This window comes from Nannobrachium achirus (genome assembly GCF_963921795.1).
Source record: "Nannobrachium achirus genome assembly, chromosome: 16".
Lineage (NCBI taxonomy): Eukaryota > Metazoa > Chordata > Actinopteri > Myctophiformes > Myctophidae > Nannobrachium > Nannobrachium achirus.
The window spans coordinates 49,347,498-49,372,085 of NC_137823.1; the positions used below are offsets into that span (position 1 = coordinate 49,347,498).

Genomic DNA, 24,588 nt, shown 5'->3' on the forward strand with positions numbered 1-24,588 from the left:
GCTGTGTGTGTGTGTGTGTGTGTGTGTGTGTGTGTGTGTGTGTGTGTGTGTGTGTGTGTGTGTAGGCGGGTGGGGGGGGTACACAGTATCTCTGTAGCCTTTAAACGAAACGGGTATTTCTTACATTGATGCTCCTACATATTATCATGCAAGCACCAGAAAGTTACTTTCCATCCCTCATATACTGTGTGCACAGTGCACACCCCATAACCCACACACTGCACATCATTTCGGAGCTCAGATCTTTGAACGGTTAAGGACTAGTAAAGATTGTTTATGGGATTTTAATTGTCTCCGCCAGGCCGGGAGGCAAAGACTATGTTTTCGCCCCTGTGTGTGTGTGTGTGAGTCTGTGAGAGAGAGTGTGTTCCTGTATACATACAGCTAATACCAGTAAGGCTCCCTAATCGGGAGATAAGCGACCGTAGGTCACTTATCTCCACAAATAGGGCAAAAATGTGTTTTGCCAAAATCTTCCTGATCCATGTTGATGACATGAGTGTAGACATACTGTGTAGTGATTTTCGTGATTTTAGGGCCAAATCTGTAAGAGCAGTGTCCAAAAATGTGTTTTTAAAAATCGGCCTGGAGGTGGCGCTATATGGGAGAGATTCATGTTGATGGGATGAGTGTAGACATACTGTGTACCGATTTGCGTGATTTTAGGGCAAAAATTGTAGGAGCAGTGTCCAAAAATGTGTTTTGCAAGAATCGGCCTCATGGTGGCGCTAGAAGAGGGCCATGTGAGAAATGAGGGGTGGGGTCTCCGCGTCGGCAAGGCGGACGAATAGGTACCGGCCCCGGCTGTCCCGGTCGCTCCTAGCCGGAGTTACGGCATTTTATGTGAGCTGCAGTGTAGGGGGTCCTCCACTGGGGGCGCCAGCACTTTTGCATCCGTTCTGGAGCACCAGGAGTCGGTGGTCCCCGGGAATTCCCCGTGAGCAGCCCCGTTGGGGTGGTCATTTGGTCAGTTTAGCACATTTGGTCATTTTTTACATCTGGGGGTCCCCCAGGGACCTGGGGGTCCCTGGAGCTCCGGGGGTCCTTGGAGGTTGTAGTTTGGCAGGTAAGGAACGTGTGTGCAAAATTTGGCATGGATCGGGGCAACGGTTGCGGAGATATGAGCAGGGCAAGAGTGTGACGTGTGAGGTGTGACAGACAGACGGAGGGACGGATGGAGTTACTTACACTTTGTGCAGGGTTTGATCAGACACTGCTGGACTAATCGTTGTCAAACTTTGCATGCACACCCCCCATAGGTCCAGGAAGAAACTCCACCCCACATTCAAATGGTGCACTTCTCTGTAGTTCACGTATTGTGAGAACTGTTTGTCCGACGACCAACTTCAAACTCAAGAGCGCGACCAGCGTGTGTCTCCAATGACCCGAGGGAATGATGCACCAAGTGGGAAGTTGGTTGGATCTATCTGTGAGGGTGCGTCCACACAGTACGAGCTAAGTGTCATAACCCTCATCCACTCCCATGTTAAAACCCTTTCCAAGCCCCGCCAGAAACCCCTGAACAGAGGTACTGCCGAACAAATGTCCTATTTATTTATAAACATGTTTTAAAAAAGCAAAGCACGAAATCATAACAACACAATCGGATCGCTACGTGCAAGCCAGCAAACCATGCATGAAAGAGTTTTTTTTGGTTGGTTTCATGGTGCTGTGTAGGCAGTTCTCCTCCGGTCATTAACATGGAGCGATACGGGGAAAACAGCGATAATAAACAGCACCCGAAAATACAATCCGTCTTCTGTGCACGCACATCGATCTAATCCAATGCAATCCACTCATTCCGAAGCCTTGATTTCGTCTGTCGTCTGATCGAAAATGATGAGGAGACGCGCTGGCCAACAGGCAGCATACACAATACAAGGGCACGTAATGGCCGCCCGTGGACACCAGTTGCTCCCTAGCAGATGACATCATCACGTCTCTGACGCGATCACGTCTCAGGAGCTCTCTTAAAGAGACAGAGCACGACCGGCGACTGTATTTAAAAAAAATATATTATTAATTTCATAAATTACGGGAAAGTACGGGAAAGTACGAGCGGCGCACTCGGTGGTCCGGACAAGTACGGGCAAGTACGGCCCGGCTTAGAAAGTGTTAGGGAATACGGTAACCCGAAAGTGGCGTTAGGATGATGACCGGCACTTTGTTGACACTCCCATTAGCTGCTCAAGTGTCAAAGTTCAAAGGTACGGCAGTGGCAGCGGAGTTCTTTACACTCCTACTGTGTGGACGGGCCCTGACCTTGCTCCGTTTGGAACCTCATTGATTCTTCACTAATAGCTCAGAAATGAGGTTCCGCTGCGCAGCTGCGTTGGACCCTGGTGGAAGTCTGGACCAGCAAAAGTCCCTGATATTTACTTTTTTCCGCATATTGTATCCAAAAAGTAAAGTAAGGCACCTGTTTGCGAAATAGTCGGAAAGTAAAAGTTAAGCAAAGGGTTGAAACAACCGTTTAAATCGCATCAAGCCTGTGCCATGATTTTTCCATTAAAGGAGTAGATCAACCCCAAAATCACTTGTTTTCTATTGATTATTTACATCATACAGACTTGAGTTCAATCATATATATATTTTTGTATTTGTCGCATTCCTAAGACAAAAAAATAAAATAAAAAAATATTATAGTAAATTTAACCCCCATTGATTCTGGATGGGGACCCAAATGCATGGGCCTGGATGGGGGTAAATCTACTATAATACATTTTTGAAAATATTATTGAACTCAAGTCTCCATGGTGTGACAAATCAATAGAAAAAAAGGTCATTTTGGGGGTGAACTACTCCTTTAAAGTCATAGTCATTCTGTGCCTCTTTTTTTTTTTTTTTTTTTTTTGTGCAAATTGTCTATTGTTCCCTATTTTGTTGCTTTTAATTGTTTATTCCATGAATTGTTTGAAATGTTTTTGTTTTTAACCTGTACATCACTTTGGTTCAGCTTTACTGTTTGTAAATGTGCTATATAAATAAAGTTTGATTGATTGATTGATTGATTGATTGTTAGTGCTTTGCTCTGTGATCAATTAATGCATCAAAGACAGCAATCACTCTGATGTCTGTCAGAAAAAGAAAAAGAAAAACATGAATTCAAGTCTCTTGAAACTCCCGATGTGCAGGTGTATGCAATGTGGTTTGATTGATTGATTGAATACTTTATTAGAAGTTTGCATAGAAAAAGGTACAGTTTAATGACGGTACAGTTCACTGTCTGGTACAAGGTCAACTAAAATGAGATCCTAGAAAAGCACTTGGCTTATTTACACAGGAAACCATTGAAGTATCTCATAGTCTACTGCAGACTGTACCTTCAAACGGTGTCTCTCTCTCTTCTATGGACAACAGGTTGTTTGTTGATTGATTCCCTCTGATGCCATGAGTAGCAGAGTAGCCAGCTGCCAACCTATAAGATGCATGGCTTTGTATTTGATATTATAGCCAACTGTAATTGACCTTTAATACTTTTGTTTGGTTTGTTAAGTGTCATGTTGTTTTTTTTGTAGGCTACGGCGAGGTGAGCTGGTGTTTTTGCAGCAGACAGACCCACTTGGACGTGTTGGGTGTGGTTTATATTCTGACGTCGCTAGTTGACAGCGCGCCGCGGACAGAGTTTTACAGCACGTAGACACAACCAGACGGTCAGATGAAACGGAACCCATGCATGGACTTTGTCAGTAGCGCAATGTGACTACAATAGGCAATAGTTACGCCCGTGCCCGCTGCTGATACCAACTGAAGCGTGTTCTTCTAATCTTTCTACAGTCAGTTGAATTGCACTGTCAACCGTCTAGCTGTAGCTGAAGACGTAAACAGCCGGGCGGCACTCCGACTTCTCGATGCCTCTGCTGCTGCCAAGCTGCCAAGCAACAACTTTCCCTCCAGCTGGCGAGCATTATCTGTGAGAGACTGTGACATACGGTAAGAATCCTTTTTATTTAATAACTAACTCCGTGTAGAGTTGGCTAGAACTATGCATTCTGTTCAGCATAAGCAAACTTTTTGAGGCTAAAGTCCGTAGTGCGCGTCAGGTCAAATGTGTTGCACAGCAGCCTACTATAAATAAATATTATTTACGATTGTATCCTACGGGTCATCATAAGACAAAATTCACCTTTCACCCGGTGCGTTCATTATTGCCAGGGCAGTCTATGTATAAGTTATCATAACCCAATGAATGCTTTTGCATATATATAAATATATCGTATAACCTGTTGAGTAGACCTTTTCAAACTTCATTCCAAATGGGTCCAAGTTTACTATTGTTTATTTCCTGTTGCTGTGTTTGTTTGTGAATATCAAGTGCTCTCGAAATAAACTTGGACCAAGCTGTTCCCCATAGCAACGTTACTGACAAGGTCTGTCAATATGTGGAGTAATACTTTCAGTCAATCAAGTCATATTGATTGATTGATTTGATTGATTGATTGAAGACTTTATTAGAAGCTTGCATAGGAAAAGGTACAGTTTCATGACGGTACAGTTCACTGGTACAAGGTCTACTAAAAGGTGATCCTAGAAAAGACTAAGCTTATTTCCACAGGAAACCATTTAAGTATCTCATATAACATTGAATGACAGACGATTGATTGATTGATTGATTGATTGATTGATTGATTGAAGAATGTATTAGAAGTTTGCAATAGAAAAAAGTACAGTTTCATGACAGTACAAATCACTGGTACAAGGTCAACTAAAAGGAGATCCTAGAAAGCCGAGGCCTCAGGAACCACACTTTAAGTATCTCATATACCGTAACATTGAAAGACAGACGTAAATACATCAAACGAAGCTCCAAGTGCTCAACTTAAAAAAGTGGAAAGAACAACACGTAAAAAGAGAAGAATATATATTACAGAATAATATATATAGGGTATATATATATATATATATATATATATATATATACACACACACACACACACACACACACACACACACACACACACACACACACACACACACAATCAGGTACCTCTCATGCATATCCGGGTGGAGGTGCTGGTAGGACTAGGCACTGTTAAAAATAACAGTAAATTGCAAATCAAAATAAAGACACACTAAAGCCAGGCTAAAGGGGTGTTTAACCTTTTACTCTGGCAGTGGCACCCTCATGTCAAGCCGTTCCACTGTTCCACAGGCTATAGGACCATAGTGTCTAAAAAGCGGCCTTGCCTTGGACGTCACGTGAGGGATCTATTCGGTACATCATAACATATCTTAATACCATGTCAGTCATTCAATCGTGAGCGAGAACATTTTGTGATTTATAGACCAATAAAATAATTTGGCAATCAATTTTAAAACTAACGGGTACTTTAGACATTGCAGTGATTTGTCAGGTCTGATGTGTGCTCTCCTGTTCTGGTCCTGGTCAACTTATGATCCTCTAAATTCTGTATACTGTTAAGTAGTAAAGTAGCATTTGTTGGTTGATCATAAAGGACAGCATTACAAATAGTCTGGGGCAGGGATAAATGTGTCTGCGTACACTAGTCTCTGTTTGGCTGATAAAAGGAAGATTTTGTCACATTCCTGATGTGGACAATAAAATGTTATTCGTCTAAAGATGACTTCTGGGACTTCAATGTAAATGTCAGTTTCTGTCTCTGTGCCTCAGCTCCAATGACGAGTACATCTCTTGATTTAAGCTTAAGGAGACATGCAAGCATCACTTATGGAGGGTGTCAGTATGGCTTGTGTCATCAGGAGACAGCAATAAAGTTGAGTGTCATCAGAGTGACTGCAACATTGATGCCATGTGTCCTGGTGACACATACAGACTGATAAAGTTGTGTTGTCTTAAAGCGATCAAACGTCAAGATTGTGTGAAACCTGTTTGTTCCCAGCAATTACTTTAATAGTAGGCTTTTTTTTTACCAGCTTGGGGAGCAAGCTGGTCTATATTCAGTCAGCGAATAGTGACCTTTTCATGACTTTCTCCTCATTGGTTGTACTTTAAGCTAATGGGGAGTGCGCAATCCCTGCGCAATATACTCTGAGCGGGCGTAAGAGCTCCAGTCACAGAATTCGATGCATCGTCACTGACAGAGTGACTGAATCAGTCAGTGCAACACATTCACCAGAATGTAGGTGAATAGGTCATCAAATATGTTTTCATGAGGCAACTACTCCTCATATAGGTCATGCCCCTAACATGGCCAGGAATAAGGTGATTAGGTTATACACTTTGAACTTCAAAGGGATTGTGAGCTGAATTGATTGATTGGGCCATAAAAGTGCTTGTTCTCATTGGAGCTCTCTAATCAATGAATGCATCAAAGATAGCAACGTGTTTAATATCAGCGTGCATAACTGATGATCTTAACCCCTTAATTTGTTGACTGAAGTCCCTCCTTTTTTCCCTCTACACTGTGTGTCTTAACCTAAAATAGCAGTTGTGAGCTTGTAGATTATTATTTTTTTGCCAAATGTCCATTTCTAGAATAGGGTCGCTTTAGGGTTAATTTGGATGATATACATTTTTGCCTTGCTGCGATATTTGATACTTATGTTGGATATTGGATATAACACCACAGAATAAAGTTGACATCAATATCGCAGCTCGGAACAAAGCAGGTTGGTTGTGGAACTCGTCTGGCACTGCACTGCACTCTGGGTTGCTGTGGAGACGCTGTGTGTCCCAGAATGAATGTCTAATTAATGTGTGGAAGCTAGTCTGGGAACTCCTGACTGTCACTTTGAAAAACAGAACAAACTAGAACTGCACTCTGTTGAGGTGCCAACTAGGCCATGTATGGCCTACTTGTGCGCCAGCAGAGCGCGCCATGAGGTGCGCTCACCACTGGCATCACCGGGAATGCTGGTCCCTCATCGGTTGTATGATGACGTTGCTAGAACGGGCTTAAACAAAGGAGGACACCGACATACAGTACATACCCAGCCGATCGCAGTACTTGCACGCTCTGCTTGCGCAAGTAATGAGCGTGTAACACTGCTAGAGTTTTGTATGCGTTAAAATTATATACAATAATTTAATAAATATAAAATTGGCCTATTTGAGTCATTTTACATTTTTGGTTAATTAGTCCTAAATGGATACATGGTTCATTTACAATTGGTTAACTCTTAAATGTCTATCCCTACTCCGCAGTGCATGTTTTTCACGTCATCAAAATTAACTTAAGCCAAAATCTTGGCTCTATTCAAGTCTTTATTCTGGTCTCGTTCCAATACAGCGTCAGTAAAAACATCCTCTAGATCAGCGGTTCTCAACCTTGACCTTGCCGTGACCCCCCAAAATAATATTTGAATTGGAGACCCCCCACCCTGACAAGCACTTGGAATGTAGGAGTTGGAGCATTACATTTAGTTTGACTTGGTTCCACAGATAAATATTGTGAAAATAGTCGATCTACAAGCTCACAGTTTTTATCTCCTTCTTATATTATTTGACAATTTGGCCAATACTTGACCAGTTTTTTAGGGATGCAAACCGCTCCTACATCTGTCTTTAGCTGTTTGTCCCATGTCTGTCCGGACTGTGATTGATCAATAATTGGTGTCTGTCTGTACGGCCAGGGCCACCTTTGGCCAACCTTTGTCCCTTGTATACCCATATGGAGATCCCTGATCTCCATATACAGTATTTCTATAATTGACCTATTGTGACATCACATTCCGTCCTTGTCCCTTGTATGCCCATATATGGAGATCCCTGATGTCATCAATATTAAGCCCATAGCTTGGAATGCCCATATATGGACATATTGTGAGTCTCATGTGGTCTATAACATAAGACATCTATGATGTCAGACGTCAGTCATATCCATATTTGGGAAAATATTTGGCCAACTTAAACGACAACCACAACTCGAATCACACTTGCAAATAAATTCTGTCCTGTGCGAATTCTGTCCTGTGCGAATTCCGTCCTGCGCTTTACGCCCTTAGGCGTCTTACTGGTAGTATAGTTTGTTGATTAGCCTACTTTTGTTGTAGTAATGGTCTTTTTTCGTATCTTTAGGTATTAGGTATCAAAAGTCCTTAAATTGACTCTTAACTGTCATCTGGGGACCCCCCACAAAACTCCCCAGGGGAACCACTGCTGTAGATACTAGTCTGTCAAACGTTCTTATTAGTGAGCAAAGCACTGAACTATTAATTTCAGTGGTCTACAATAAAAAGAAACCTTGTTTGTCTTGGGTACCTCCATGAAGTTGACTGTCACTGAGAAGCAATGTGTGGTTAGCGGTTTTCCCTTTTAATCTGTTTACATAGCAATTGAATATCCTTAATATGCATACAAAGTAAAATCCTCAGTATTCATTTATCCCTTTACTTGGAGAGTACAAATGGACCTGTAGGGGTGTACAAATGTAACCAAATGGACCCCCGTATGGGGTGTACAAATGTAACCAGTTATTTTTTTAAGGGCTAGTGAAAGTTACATTTATGGTTTGTGCGATATGAAACGTGAGTTTACCATAATCACAGAGTAATCCTTAATCATATTCAGGGCTTTTGGAGAGAAATTCACTTCAGTTTAGAGCACTGCAGAGTGAAGGTCTGCCTGTCTGTGACCCAGGTGATCCTCGTTGAGATTGTTAAAGCATCAGAGAAGGCAATTATGTGTTTGCACTGTGAAATAGGTCAACATCTATTCAAACTAAAGATGGCATAAAAGCCAGGTCATTGGCCATCACTAGTGTGATGATGTAGCTAGGCTAGGTTCTAAAGAAGAAAGCATCTATAGGCCTACTGTTGTTGCACCGAAATTAAGCACCTTTACATGAAGTGTGTATTAGATTAATAGGATATAGGATGTTATATAATTGATATATATCCTATTTTTTCCCCTATTTTTCCCAAACAAATTAGGCCAATCTCTCATTTAAAGAAAAATAAATCGACTAAGAGATTCTTAGTCAACTAAGACCCATTTTGATCGATTAGTCGACTAATTGACTAATGGAGGTCAGCCCTGAACCAAATGGACCCATACATTTGTATACTTAAATGAAAACTGCGGATTTTACTGTGTACTGTATGCCACAAGGGCTGAGGGAATAGTGCTGGGGGAACTTGTATGCTTCCTCCACTGCAGTGTAGTGTAACGGTACCACATGAAACAGCCTGAAAGCAGCTTTGATTGGAAAGGCAAAGGTTCATGCTTTCTCTGATGGTGTCTGTCCACCTCTTGGTTCTTCCACACAGTAATTTCCTGAGTTAATTCAACTCGCTGAGTGTTAAAATGGACCTGCACAGTTAAATGAACAACTAGGATCTTGCTGTGTTGTCTACATGAGCAACAACTGCTGCAGATTCTGTCCAGTAATTGGCGTTGAAAGCCAAATTAAATTGGATTGACATTTCACGTCAGATCTGAGCACATCAGTGCTTCTTGCAAAATACCACTTTCAAACTACTCGGTCATTACGTAAAGTCGGCAGCAATGCGTGGCAGCAGGGTATTATAAAAATCAGTCCTGTGTGTAGATCTGTCTTCTAGAAAATTAACTTGAAAATGGATGGCCGGATTTTCATTTGTTCACTGGCAGTGCCAAAATAACCCCTCGGCATTCTTTGGCATGTACCAGATTTCACCTCCATAGCCACACTCCCTATACTGTAGGAGGACATCGTTCTTTCCTTTCCAATGCCTAAAAGAAGCAATGTCTATCATGTCCGTTTCCGCCTGGCGTTAGGGAGGCAGTAAGGCTTAAGGATGGGAAAAGCTCTGCAGCCTTGGGCTTTTGTTTAAAAGTCATTCACCTCTGGCCAGCATCCGGGAACACTTCTATCACTTCAGATTTCTGTGTAATTTGGCTTGAACCTACTTTATGTTGTTTGGAACGATAAGGATTTCATGCAACACTGATCTCTGTGTGTGTGTGTGCATGCGTTTGAGCATAATTTTATTTATTCTTTGTTACTAAACGTGTCTAAAATGTGGAGAATCAGGCTTGTGATTGTAAGGTTGTTAATTCCCCGGGCAGGCTGGGAAACGCTGGGCTGGAAAGTGCTTACCACTTTATTACACCAATGGTTGTAATAATTCAAAAAGACATATTACCTGGGCACAGGGTGACTGTCGCTCTAAACGTCGAAACGTCAGTCACCCTGTCGCTCTAATAAATGAACGTGCAGACCAGTTGAGTGCTCCATCTTTTTTATCTGGGTAGTCATTTTTGAAGTGCCCAGGTAATATGTCTTTTTGATACATTTCGTCCTTGTTGAGCACCAACGAGTCCTTCTACCTGACTGCTGGCTGAAGCGCGCAGACATCTCCTGGTTGTAATAATTCCCTTGAGCAAGGCAGTGAATGTTTCAGAGGATCTTGATTGTGGCCATCAGTAGAGAACTGCTGTACTTGGCAACTGGCTAACAGCAGAAGATTGGTCTGGTCAGAGCTGATGGGTGAGTGTCATGTGTTGAATAAATTGAGCACTAAATCTCTCAGCACCCCATGGATGGATTGAAGATAAAAGGAATCCTTCTCCAGTCCGGTCAGGACATGAGATAATGGCAATACATCCAGGATGGTGGCTTTGTGTCTGATGTATGGCAGCAGCATGCGTAGGTGGGAGTTTTTCTCCCACACTGGACAAGCAGCTGCATGGCTTGACAAGGCAAGGAGGCAGCTTTCAAGTCGAGGTCAAAGCTTCAAAGGGAACAAAAAAGAGATTCCTCCCCCACATTAGTTTTTTACCCCCAAATAGTGATTAGAGATTTAGTATCCTGTCGTAATTGTTGTCTCCTTCTGAAAATACTCAAACCGTCTAAGAGTTGGCCTCAAACCCCAAGGTCATGAGAAACTGAATTTACAACGAACGTGCTACAGAGCAAGACTGCAAACTCTTGTACTGTAAACTCTTGTACTGTAGGTGCCGTGCAGGTACACCATTGAATATATAGGATAATAATAATAGTTAGAATTATAATACATGTATACTACTTTGTATAGAACCTTTGCAGAGTGTATGTCCTCTTAACCACGTGAAGGAGAACTTCACATGATGAGCTCTACCTTAATGCTCATTATAAAATGGAAGCATCTCTGTCTACTTACTGTGTATCATTGGTGTGCTATGGACCGTTGAGGTTCCAAGCTAATATAAACGTCCTTCTATTATCTTCCTGGAAAGAAAAAAAAAAGTAAATGTTGAACTCAGGTCTCTCAAGGTTGAGTAATCAATAGAAGAAAAGTCATTTTGGTGGTGAACTACTCCTTTAAGGCCCCACACACCAGCCCTACATTGGAATTAATACTTTTTGATAAGCATCTGTGACCGAAAATCTTCAAATCTTTAGTGTGTGTAGTGTTTGGACTGTGTGTAGACAGCCGTTAATTTTAGAGAGATGTAGTACATCGATAGCAGCGGAGCGTAGAAAGGGGCAGAGAGGGGGGTAGTGCTCTCTGGTGGGCTGTGTAGCCTTGCAAAGTGGGGGGGTGTTTTTTCTTGCAACTCACAATGGAAGTCCTGCTTGTGGTTGTTTAGTCTGACTCTGTCTGCATACAGCACATAGACTATGGTATAGCCCATCGCTAGCACAGCCCACTCACTGCACGTTTGCTCAAAATGCACACAGGAAAGTGTGTGTGAAACTGTGTGTGGGTCTCAGACACCAACATGATTGACAATCACTGGAAGGACAATGAATGGTGCTGGTGGATAGACAACATTCAACACATTAGAAAATGGCTATTCCCGAATAAACACAGGCTGCACCAAATCTATTTGCCCTATCTACAATCTGTAGATCTGCTAATGTGTGGTTATTGCCCCCCCCCCCCCCCCCCCCCCCCATAATATAGATGCTGCAGTTAAGTGTTTTTTTTTTTTTTTTTAACTTAATTTTTATTAGCAGATTTTCAAATACAGAAACAGTTGTAGTGCAGGGGTTCTATATAACATTATTATGCATCACATTCCAGACGGTTCATGGGTGTTCGTTTAGTCCTGTTGATTTCCATTTTCAGTCCATTTCTCACATTCTTCGAGTTATGGGTTAGTTTCTCCATATCATTTTTGCTATAACCTTACTCCTTTCGATTGAATTGTTTAACCTCTTTACATTCATCAACTCCACCTTCACATCGTTGTGTTGCATTTAGATTCTTCATTCTGAATATTTTTACCCCCCTACACTGAGCACTGCAAATACTCAAATCACACATTTTTAACATTTTTTTTAACAAAACACACACACACACACACACACACACACACACACACACACACACACACACACACACACACACACACACACCATATTTTCAGCCACTCAAACCGGGACGCAAAACACTGTTGCCTAAAACTGGGACCCTAAAAGCAATGCCCACGTTACCGCACACGCGCGTGCCCATTCTCTAACATTCGTGCACGCGCACACACGCACCGCAGGGTTGCAAACAGGCAGTGAGTGATTGACAAACAGGCTCAGTGTTGAATTCAGACACGCAATGAATTTGTTCCTTTTTTCTGATTGGTTAGGTGAGCATGTTTTCATGAAAAGAACATGATAAATGTCTATGCAACCACTGAAAACAGCTACTATTATTTTAATTCTGGCAAAAACCGGGACAATTTTGTAGTGAATGTTGAAAACCGGGACATATTGGTGTTTTAGAGATATTTGTCGGGACACCGGGACACGTAGCTTGAAAACGGGACTGTCCCGGGTAAAACGGGACGTCTGGTCACCCTAACACACACACACACACACACACACACACACACACACACACACACACACACACACACACACACACACACACACACACACACACAAACACAACACAATAAACAAAAAATGACTCCCCAGATAGAGGCTCGTTCTCCTTGCCTCAAGTCCCTGTTGGTGGGAGAGGGGTGTAAATCCTCCAATGACTGGAGGGCCCCTCTCTAGTGGTAGAAGGCCCGAAAAGGATCTTGCAGTTAAGTGGTTAAACTGTCACGGGGCCCAGAGCTACCGTTATCATCATTCATTGCAAGCAAAGTGTTATGTTGTTATATTTAAAACCAGGGCTGGTTTTAACATAGTAGGCTACTGGGAGACGGGAATGGGGATTTATACTCCTTTATACTCCTTTTGAAGTTATGTAAAATACAAGAGCTGTGAATGAATACATAGTTTTGACAAGGTTGTGTACTGTATATCTTTGGGGACCTTTAGTTATGTGGCTTGCTGTTGTAGATGGAGTTAAATATAATAATGGCTTTTGCAATGCCTGAAGTTCATACTTCAGGCATTCTGTAAGCCTGTGTTCACGTTCCTCTCGGTCTTTGTTTCTCTTTAATCAAGCATCTGTGCTCCACATAAGACTTTATAAAGCAGATTCAGTCCATGTCAATAGACAACTCTGCCAAAAATTAACAATAGTGCGACAATAACAACAATATTCAGCACTAAGTGTATGCAAGCTTTGTCACGTCAATTCATTCATGTAAATTTGTCGTCAAGATCCTATATTTGTCTCCACCAGGCCAAAGATGTGGCAGAGACTGTTTTCGCTTCTGATTGCCGTGAAACTTTGCATGCACATTCAAACTAGGCCAAGGAAGAAATGCCACCCCAATTTTTTTCAAATTGGCCGAATGGTGGTGCTATAACAGGCAGATTTCTGTGAGCACCTCATCTCCGGCACCATTAGACCGATTGGCGTGCAACATAATGCCTCAAATCATGAACGCAGCATCCGATTGCCATGAAACATTGCCCTCGCTGAGACCTGTGCTCCTCAGAGCACATTTTTCTAGTTTCACTCATGACTCTGTGGAGACAGATACTGTAGAAATGAAAACATTTATTCTACTGTTGTGATGGAGATGCAATTTTAAAAAGTACAAGATGATGTTTAACCTCTCCAACTGTTATGAGCTATCCAGACATGACAACAAACAGTTGTCCAAATAGCACTTACGTTTCCTCTCTGTGAAGCTAAACGCTAACCATTTGTTTGCAGTTTTGCTAAAGAGGGCAAAACTATGAACCGTACAAGGTACAATTGTTGAAACCATGATAAGTGAACTTATTTTGGGGACATCCATCTAAGTTTGATAGTTCTTTGACCTGGCCCACTCCTTTTTTTTTGCCCTACACCTAATCTCTTAGGCGAAAATAGCCACATCCTTACAAGTCGTAATGACACGTATTGTGAATTTACTGTACAAATCAGCTCTTTCGCAGATTGTTCACCGCTGTGAACTATCTCTCCATAATTGGGATGCTATAGGATGTGGTTAAATGACTTTACAGCTGTATGTATAGCAACTACTGTAGTTGTTGTGAGTGGAGGATTGCTTTCTTTTCTTGTGCATGCAAGATCTTGCTGGACATGTTTTTATGTCTATAAATAAGACGACTAAGCTCCTGTGTCTCACTCAGAAAGGACAGCCAGAATGATTACTAGAAGACTTCTGGAGCACACGATTGATATGAAAAAGTGTAATAGGTGGAAACACTTATTTAATGTTTTGTGCCTATTAAAAGTGTTCCTATCAACCCTGTGCTCTGATGCAAACAATACATTAAATAATGTTCATTGACTTGGCTACCTGGCTCTCAACATGACAATCATATAAATCAAGTTTATTACAATAATTAAAAAAAGTAAAAAAAAAAAAAGGATGATCCACTCCCTCATTCTCGTGTTTTCATTACTTTTAATTGGTACTCTTAAAGTTTAATTATTGCCGTTTTTCTTGACTTGTCTGCTCACTGATAGTTTCCCTGTAACACTGTAAGACGTAAACAGTTAAGAATTACTGGGTTATTTTATGTGGCCAAAACCTAGCTTCACTGAAATACTTGGCCAAATGAATGGGACATTTCCTTTGGATGTGTAATGATACCCAGAGGTTTAATGCCAAGAAGGTAATAGGTGAGTGTGCGCCAACTTTGACTTCTGCCATCTAAGAATGATTAACTATGGTAGAGTTTATCTTTCAGCACATGTAGTGGGGTCATAAAAGATATCCTTACACCACCCCTGTGTGTGTGTGTGTGTGTGTGTGTGTGTGTGTGTGTGTGTGTGTGTGTGTGTGTGTGTGTGTGTGTGTGTGTGTGTGTGTGTTTATGTGTAAAAGTAAATTTAAATTCCAAATCCCCAACATCCAAATGCCTTTTTTTCTTCTTCTTTGGCACCTATAGTTATTGCCATAAAACACAATTCATATGATTAGGAAATATTTGTATTAACAGCATGGTTACAAAAAGCGCTTTGAGCACTTGGAAAAGCGCGATAAAAATGCAATCCATTATTATTTATTAGATTTAAACCTTTTATTCTAGACTAATACGTGTCTGTCTGTGTGTGTGTGTGTGGCTGTGTGTGTGGCTGGCTGTGCTGTCCTGTCTTCACATTTGCTTACACGATCGTAGGCTCGTCCAGTTTCCAGACAAAACTTTTCCTTCAAAAGTTAAATTATAGGTATTGGATCAGATATAGATATAGATATATTGGAAAAGATTACAACATATGCAGTTTCCAACAACGCAATCATACACATAATTGCAAAATTAACAAATGTAAATTTACAGCAAAAATCTAAGTGCTCTTCTGTGGCCATGCTCCAATTGCTCCACATGTGGCCCAGGATGAAGAGACACTAACCCTAAAGCTGGCCGCACACTAGCCGATAATCGGGCTATTTAATTACCCTCCCGACAATCGGGCTGCCACCGACTGAAACGGGCCCGACAATCGGGCATGAACGTCGTCTAGCGTGAGGTCTCACAGATCCACTCGGAGCCCAGCCGAGTGGCTCGGAGGACGATCGGGGGTTGCCCGACTCTTTTCAAACATGTTTGATATTTTCCTGGATCAGTAGGCTTTCTACTGGTCTGGAATAGCAGCAGGGGACTGATTGAAAAGGTACAGCAGCCGCGCAAGTCTCTGAGCATCTGAGTGACAGAGCTATCTCTTTTTCTCTCTCCACACACACACACACACACACACACACACACACACACACACACACACACACACACACACACACACACACACACACACACACACACACACACACACGAAATCAATCAATCAATCAATCAACAAAGACGTGAAACTAGGCCAAACCAATTAGTGCAAGTCTGGACTCGCTAATAACTTTCCAGCTCTGCTCTCCTCCTCCAACTCCAATTAAGTTACATTAAACTTATGGTTCTCACTCTCAAATGTATGATAAACCTGTGCATTCTCCATGTTTCCACCTCAAAATGCTGGATTACAGTTCTTCAAATGGACCAGACAGAACCGTCCTCTTTCTCTCTCTCTCTCTCTCTCTCTCTCTCTCTCTCTCTCTCTCTCTCTCTCTGGGACATTGGATTTGGATCTCCGTGCACTCGGATCTTTTTTTAATGATTATATTTGATTGATCCATCCGCCCACACCGCGATAATTTAAAGACAGGGGAAATCATGATTGAAAGCCTAGGCCATGGCCACTAAAGTAAAAGCAGCCACGTGCCTGTCTTGAACTTGAACCTGTCTTGAACTTGAACCGTCCGTGGTGGAAGCAGCCTACAACAGCAGCTCACCCCACGTCAGTCACTTTCTCTGATGGTCCGTGCACGATGCAGTTATGTAATCTCTACTCCTTTCAAGTTCCAATTGGCCATAGGTACAACTCGTTGTTTGATCTACCAGCTGGGTTAACAACTCCTGGCTACTCCGGGCACAGCGCGCCCCGCATAGCCAGGCGTTTCGTATTTTAACAGACAGCAGGTTTAGAAAATATGCGCGCACGTTACCTTAACTATTAAAAAATAAAATGACTTTATCAAAACTGACAATGATAAACCTGGAGCGGACATGAAAGAAACATAATGGATATAGGCTAGGCCTAATAGGCCTTTCCTTTTTAAAGCATTACAGTATATTTGGGACTGAAAACTAGTCCCCCCCCCCCCAAAAAAAAAGCAATACACATAAATACACTGCTTATTATTTCAAATAATGATCCACATCCATCCTCCCAGGTTGTATCATGATTGCTTGCGATGGGAATTAAGACTCAATGGTCGAGAGTTTGTTTTATATCAGCAGAAATAGTCACTACCAGTCAGTCACAGACTGGAGTGGGAACAGCACACGAGTGCAAGTAGGCCTACACGCCCACTGCCTGATCTACAAACCCTACAATGTGGCGCGGAGGGACGCAGTTTGATCTTGGAGATCTGATATGTTCTCTGCGCAACACAGTCATACGACTAATCATAAAGCAGGCACCATGAGAAGCACCAGCAGACAGCGCGCAGCACTTGACTTTAGCAGTGGAGAGAGAGGGGGAAAGTCGATCAGAGTTGATCCATGGTCCTGGATGAACATGAAACGCGTCAAAGTGAACTCATAGTCATAGTATCATTTGAAGGTTTTTTTTTTTTTTTTTTTCCGTTGCGTGAGGCAATGGTGTGTTTGTGAGTGGATAACATAATGTGTTTGTTTGTATGTGCGTCTGCGCGCGTGTTGCAAGGCGAAGCTCTCGGAACAGTGACGTTTTGTATTCATTATATAGCCTACATTATTTATTTATTATTGCCGTGTTTGGGCCCGACTCAATCGGAATAGAATCCTGTAGCGTGCGGTGCGCCCGACTGTTCAAAACGGCTAGTGTGAGCCCGTTTGGATTCTCTGGCCAGATAATCTAAAAAAATGATCCTGTAGTGTTTAATTCTACCCGATTCAGTCGGGCCCGATTATCGTGTAGTGTATGGCCAGCTTTACCCTAACCCTAACCCTAACCACTACACAAGGCAGATCTTTATAATCACTGGACCCACTGGCTAGCTTCCTCCCCTCCAATCCACCGATTGCCACTTTTCTTCAGCCAGGAACCTGAAAGAAAGGACACGCCTACTCCCTGAAGCCCTGACAGAGGCTGTGGGGCCGTCACCCCCACATAAATGTTATGCCTTTTAAACACTTTGTCTCTCGCTTGCTCGCTCACGTTAGTCAACCGGAGCATGCGTTTGTGTGTCAGAGAAGAGATCTATAGAGACATTTGATCATGTTTATGAATACTTATCTTAGGTTGTGCGAATAGTGAACAAGATAAAGATGCTTGCCAGAATGCCAGTCCCTAAAAAGTCTGTCAAACCCACTTACCCTTTTAGGCAACCAGAAAGACAACTTCACTTGCTTGAATATGTGTTTTACTTGCCCTGGGCAAAAGGGCAACCCTTAGTGTTTCCCTTGAACTAATGCACAGGTTGAGCACAGCGATAGGGCTGCACGAGCCCTACACAGCGACCCTGACTGTTACATAACTCAGCTCAATGGTCGAACAGGTCTTCCACCCTCTCCTGTGCAGATCTGCAGAAGCAAGTCTCTTTTTTTGTTTTTTAAATGGACATAACCAGTAACCACGCTGTACTGGACAAACTGAAAGAACTGTTCTGCTTGTTGTTCTGCCCAAACTCATCCCCTGACTACATCATCTCCCAGGAAAAGCAGAGCGCACCCTAATTTCACCTTCAAAGAATAAGAACCCTGGGTAAAGCACATGTTAATTATGCATCTGAAACACCACTGGTGTGGTTGGAGAAATTACTTCCTTCAGCATTGGCAATTTGTCTACCAACCCCAAAGGCCTAAACACAGGAATTCCCACTGCAACCTCGTAACCTGTACAGGTCAACATAATCATCTGAATGTGCTGCAGCCTCACCTACTGTACAGTGACAGTCTTTACATTCTTGATTCAGGAGCACCTTGAGATTGTTACAAACCAGTGGTTTGTCCTCTGCTATTTCATTTGAGCAATTTGCTGTACTGTTATGGCCAGACTCTCTGACAATAACAAACACATATAAACATGCAAAGGTTTAAACAATGAGTGTTTTTTTTGGACATCCTGCCAAATTAAGGGAATGCAATTATACATCATAGATCAAAGTCATCTTCTGTTAGTCTTGGAGGAAGAGAAATAATCTTTATACTAGGAGAGTCACATCTGCCTCCAATACACTGATTGCCATATCACTGAAAGACAGGACACCCTCAAACACACAAGCTCTGTCAGGGACCCTTGGCCAGGGCGATCACAGTACTTTGTTAAGGAAGAGCTACCCTTGGCGTTCTACGCAACAGTGTATTAATCACCCATAGATTAATCACCCTCAAGTCTCGCGTAGCCAGATCATCAGTCACTGTATGCCCACCTGGTGGCGACGGCACACGTCGGGGGAAATAATAAACCAAAAACAAATACATAACTGTATTGGAGCCTTTTGCTGGACCAATGCAAAGACTTAAGGCAGTCCTTCATATCGGCACTGTGATAAGCAAGCATAGGTTTGTTAGTGGGAATTCTCACCACTTTTCTAGACCATATACAGTATTGGATGTACTGTAGATGGATATCTCTGATTTTCTGGCAACATGGGACTAGGGAACAGTGTTTTTTTTTAAATAACGATTAATAACCTAAACCCTACACTGTGGAGAGAATATCAGTGCATTCATTGTAAGTGTAAATTAATGTTTATGTAAGTTCTGCCCTTTTAATGGCAAGTGTTGCCAGAGCCACCTACTGGCCATTCAATGTATTTTATACAACAGGTGAAGTGTATATAGTATATTGTCCTGATTATTTTGACAAAATATACAAATGTAATTCAAATGATATGTATTACAAAATACTTAAAAGGCATGTTTACATTGTGTGTGGTTGCGGTTTTGTTACACAATAAAATAAGGTAGTTAAAAAAACCTTTGCTATATTAAAAGTGCCTCTTCATTATTTATTTTGTACATAATATCCCCTTTCTTTACATCATAACCATCCTTTACACCCCTCTCCATTACAAATATTGCATACAAATGATTACAACATACTTAAACCAATGTTTTCCTTAATTCCCTCTAGGTGGAATCCTGTCCCTTGTCGCAGACTGTATGTCACCTTTTGATGACGTCAGATGCCTGTGACTGCACTGGGATGTGGCCTGCACAACATCTGGAACATCACACTATTCTGATCTTGGTGGACTGATGGCCCTCGGATGTTTCTCAAGCTGAATAGCCAGTGATGGTGTTCATCTCTACTGCCTAAAAGTACAAAAATATAACTGATACAATTTGCGTTTGGAGGCGGTCTTCCGTCTATTCTATTGAGAACTTAAGACCTTGTTGCCTGTTGTACATGAAGCTCAACGTGTATCAGATCCGTTGGCCAAAACAGCCAGCTCAGCAGTAGACCCCGATTCGAATCCCAGTTAGGAAATAAAAGCTACCGATTGTAGCTTTAAAACAAACCACTGCTGTTCATTCCTGTCATCCCACGTCAATTGTGTCGGGGACTAAGCCTATTACTGACTGCCTGACTGCTTGGAGGAGGATGTTGCATTTTTAGCGACCACTGGAACACTTTTTTTGCAGTTGCCATGGCTGCCTCTTCCCCCGAGAGGGACCAGCCCCTCCTGCAGCTCCAGGAGGTTGACTCCAGTCGGGTTGGCGTCCGTGTCCTCAGCTCCTCGTCCTCCCCCACGCTGCAACCCCTCGAAGCCACTCAGCCCATCTGCATCCCGTCGCCGTACACCGACCTGGGTCACGACTTTGCCGCCATACCGTTCTATGGCCCGGCGCTCTTCAGCTACGCCAGCGCAGGCCTCCCAGACTGCCCCTCCGTCCGCCAGTCCCTGAGCCCCTCCTTGTTCTGGTCCCGCCACGGTCACATGGGGGCGCCGTTGCCCCTGCATCGCCCGCAGTCCTGCCCCCAGCACGCTCAGGCCATCCACAGCCCATGGGTGGAGATGTCCTCACGGGACAGCGCCTTGATGGACAGCAGGTAATGCCAGTGTGTGACTTGGTGATTGTGGAGCAATTTTGTAAATGTCGAATATCGTCACTGCCGGGCAGAAACCTTGTATCTTTTTGGTAAATTAAAGCCCTACTTCATCATACAAAAGTGTTGCACAAAAGTAGTGAAAATAGCAGATCTACAAGCACACAACTCCTTGCAATGTTAGGCATTGGCTGCTTGTAGATCGTCTATTTTCACTAATTTAAATCCTTTACAAAAAAGATGAATAAAAATGGTTTTGGACATGCAAGGTTTCCACCCGACAACGACGATATAATAAGTTAATTTAACTTAAGGTCCGTTACTCTCAGAAGTAAATTAAAACCCATTTTCTGATGTTTTTACACTACAAGTGTTAAATGAACACTGAGGGTATTGCTGATTACAAATTATGTTTCTGGTAGGTCTTGCTGGGTCCATTTTGGTCCAAAGAATTACACTCTGTTAAATTAACACTGAGGATTTTACTGTGTAGTAAGATGGCGAGGAAGAGGTCCCAGGACAGTGAGGAGACGGTGGTGTCATCAGGGGGAAAGGCAGACCTCCATTTCTGTGCTGTGTGTCATGACTATGCTTCAGGGTACCACTACGGTGTCTGGTCCTGTGAGGGATGCAAGGCCTTCTTTAAGAGGAGCATCCAAGGTGAGACAACCGACAACAACCATTAACTGTGTGTTGTTTTATCTCGATATTGTGCAGTCTTCTGATTTTTAAGACTTTTAACTTGGATTCGTGCAGTTTATTTTGCCAGCTCTATTTCCTGCATTTGGCAGCTGCAAATTGCTTTTAGCCTGGATTATCATTTTAATTGTCCAGTAATGGACATGCCACTCAGCTAGAATAATAATGGATTATTATTGGTCATATGCTGCTTTAGAAAAACCTGGGTTGATTTACAGCGTTGATAAACACCATCATGTAATCTCTCTGCGTGACTGCAGTTGTTAGGGATAACAAAAAGATATCCTAGGTATGTTGAACTTGCTTTGTAGTACCTGGTGAAGCACATCTCCAAATAGTGCTTTAACCATAAAATATGCCATACAATATTTTAATCAGCTACCCCAGCACACAGCACACATTGATGTATTTAACCCTAATTCAGTCCTCACCACTGAATACCTGGCAGCGGTGCTCCTTTTTACAGGGTGTCTGTGGGTCCATACATATTAAATAATTATATATATATAAAAAAGACCTTAAACAGTATTATATTGATTTTTAAATTGTATTTTGAAAGCTCTTAAATATTTGTAGGCTATATTATATTCCCAATCTGACTATAATTCAATTTATAAAGTTAAGTTTATAAAATGAACAAACATGTTTTTTTTATGTGTGAGTAACAAGTATTCACTTGTTATTAACTGACTTATTCACTTAGTATTTACTGACTTAGTATTACTGATTAAGCTGGTTGCACACTGCTGTGTTTTTTCGTTGGAAATCTGAAATCCGCAAAAAAAGGAGAGAGAGGGGAGAGAGAGCAAGGGACCCAGTTGCGAATATCAGAAAAAAAATTACCCTGGTCCGAAAATAAATACGAAACGGGGGCAGTGTGCAAACGTCATTGACATAACTTGAGGTAGATTTTTTTAATTGACGTGCTCCGAAATTCTCTCCGATATTCAGCCAAAAAAACTTAGCAGAATGCAAAGACCTTTACTGTGATTATGTTAAGTTCACATTTCATGTCGCGCGCACACACACACACACACACACACACACACACACACACACACACACACACACACACACACACACACACACACACACACACACAATACAGTCCTGTAACTTTCTAACGTAAAAAGTTACTTTCTAAAAAAATCTTAAGATCTTATGATCATGTCGGCATATAATATCGGAAGGCCGATAATATAGTCTCCTGCTAAATTCAGGAGTGTTGGCAGGTATGATAGAAGACAGAACACACACACACACACACACACACACACACACACACACACACACACACACACACACACACACACACACACACACACACACACACACCATACAGTCCTGTAACTTTCTAACGTAAAAAGTTACTTTCTAAAAAAATCTTAAGATCTTATGATCATGTCGGCATATAATATCGGAAGGCCGATAATATAGTCTCCTGCTAAATTCAGGAGTGTTGACAGGTATGATAGAAGACAGAACACACACACACACACACACACACACACACACACACACACACACACACACACACACACAGTGTAATAGTTAAGGATATAGTTATCGTTATAGTCGTTTTATGCTCCTTGTGAACGGCCCTTAAGAGCTTTCTTGCAACGAAGCTGCTGTACAAATAATGGATATAAAAAGTTAATACGGGATTTTCCTTTGAGAAGTTGCTGTTTAAAGAATACACTGTTCCTGTAGGGTTTTTTAATCATTGACCGGAACGTTCCGCCATCTGCCCTAGTATTTATATGATATGTCAGAAATTCAACAGTGTGCTGCTTTTTCACTCCCTGATCAATAATTTATGCTTTTGGGTCGGGTCGTAAATGCTTCATCAGTCTGCGCCTCTGAGGCCTCCATGATAGGCTTTCCCATGATTCCCCACACCCCCTAAACATCTCTGCTCTTCCTCCTTAGAGCTCTCTGTCTTGATCTAATTTCCTCTTCCATGCTGCATGTGCATTTCCCATCCCTGTTAACAGTAGATCTGCCTCTCCATTTAAGTTTTACATCCAGGCTTAAAAGTACCTTTATTTGCAAACATTTGAATTGTCCTTATGTGGCTTCTTTTTGGCTTGTGCCTATGCAGGTCCTGGTTTGTCTTTTGAGCTGTATGTCCTGTTGTTTATGTATGAGTTTATTGTATTTGTGATATTAGCCAAGCAGTCTGTACAGACTAACCCTAACCCACAGCGTGTATAAATATATTTGACTTGACTTCTGTGCCCACTGACCAGTGTCATCATGCCTCATGCTGTAGCTCATTCCTTCCTTTTCACCCTCCTCTCCCCCCTTCATCTCTCCTTGTCTACCCTGATGCCCTGTCTCTCATTTCTTAAGGACACAACGATTACATCTGCCCTGCAACTAACCAGTGCACTATAGACAAGAACCGACGAAAGAGCTGCCAGGCCTGCCGCCTTCGCAAATGTTACGAAACTGGCATGACCAAGTGTGGTTCGTATCTCCCTGTTTGTGTGTGTATACAGTATATACTGTATGTATATTATTGTGCCGTCTCCTGTTCCACCCTGGCACAGCAGCAAAATCCAAATGAATTCTTAACTCAAATAAAGGTCCTTTCCCCCTGAATGAGGAAGGAACTTCCTTTCCTCTCTTCCATGTGGTGTTTTAAAGGAATGTGGCTCTCTTAACTCATCCACTGCCAGGGTAAATGCAATAAAAAAGAAAAATGTTTTTCCTTATCTTTTCAAGTAGTCACAGAATATTTATGTCCAGTACGAGCGATCCCCCGATCGACACTGACACGGAGGATTTCTTTGTGCTTCCCCGAAAAAGTTTTTCAAAGCAACCCTCCGTTCTCCAGTTATTGACAGTTGAATATAGCATGTCTGTGAGTATTTCCAGTATTAAAGGAGTAGTTCACCCCCAAAATGACTTTTTTTCCTATTTATTAGTCATGCGATGGAGACTTGAGTTCAATAATATCTTTTTGTATTTGTCACATTCCTAAGACAATAATTTGATTATAGTAAATTTACCCCCATTGCCCATCATTTATTTTGTCTTAGGAATGCGACCAAAAAAAATAAAAATAAATTATTGAACTCAAGTCTCCGTGGCGTGACTAATCAACAGAAAAAATTACATTTT

General features: G+C 42.1%; 1 protein-coding gene across 1 annotated transcript in view; it reads left to right on the top strand.

The window, feature by feature from the left end:
* Window positions 1-3,637: 3,637 nt before the first annotated feature.
* The window catches only part of esr2a (estrogen receptor 2a), a 31,352-nt gene continuing 10,401 nt past the window's right edge, over window positions 3,638-24,588 (top strand). The window contains exons 1-4 of the mRNA XM_080745132.1: window positions 3,638-3,933; window positions 19,846-20,766; window positions 21,257-21,423; window positions 23,815-23,931. Coding sequence (XP_080601258.1) covers window positions 20,363-20,766; window positions 21,257-21,423; window positions 23,815-23,931 — 688 coding nt within the window. The 5' untranslated portion in view covers window positions 3,638-3,933; window positions 19,846-20,362. The remainder of the gene's footprint in view (window positions 3,934-19,845; window positions 20,767-21,256; window positions 21,424-23,814; window positions 23,932-24,588) is intronic.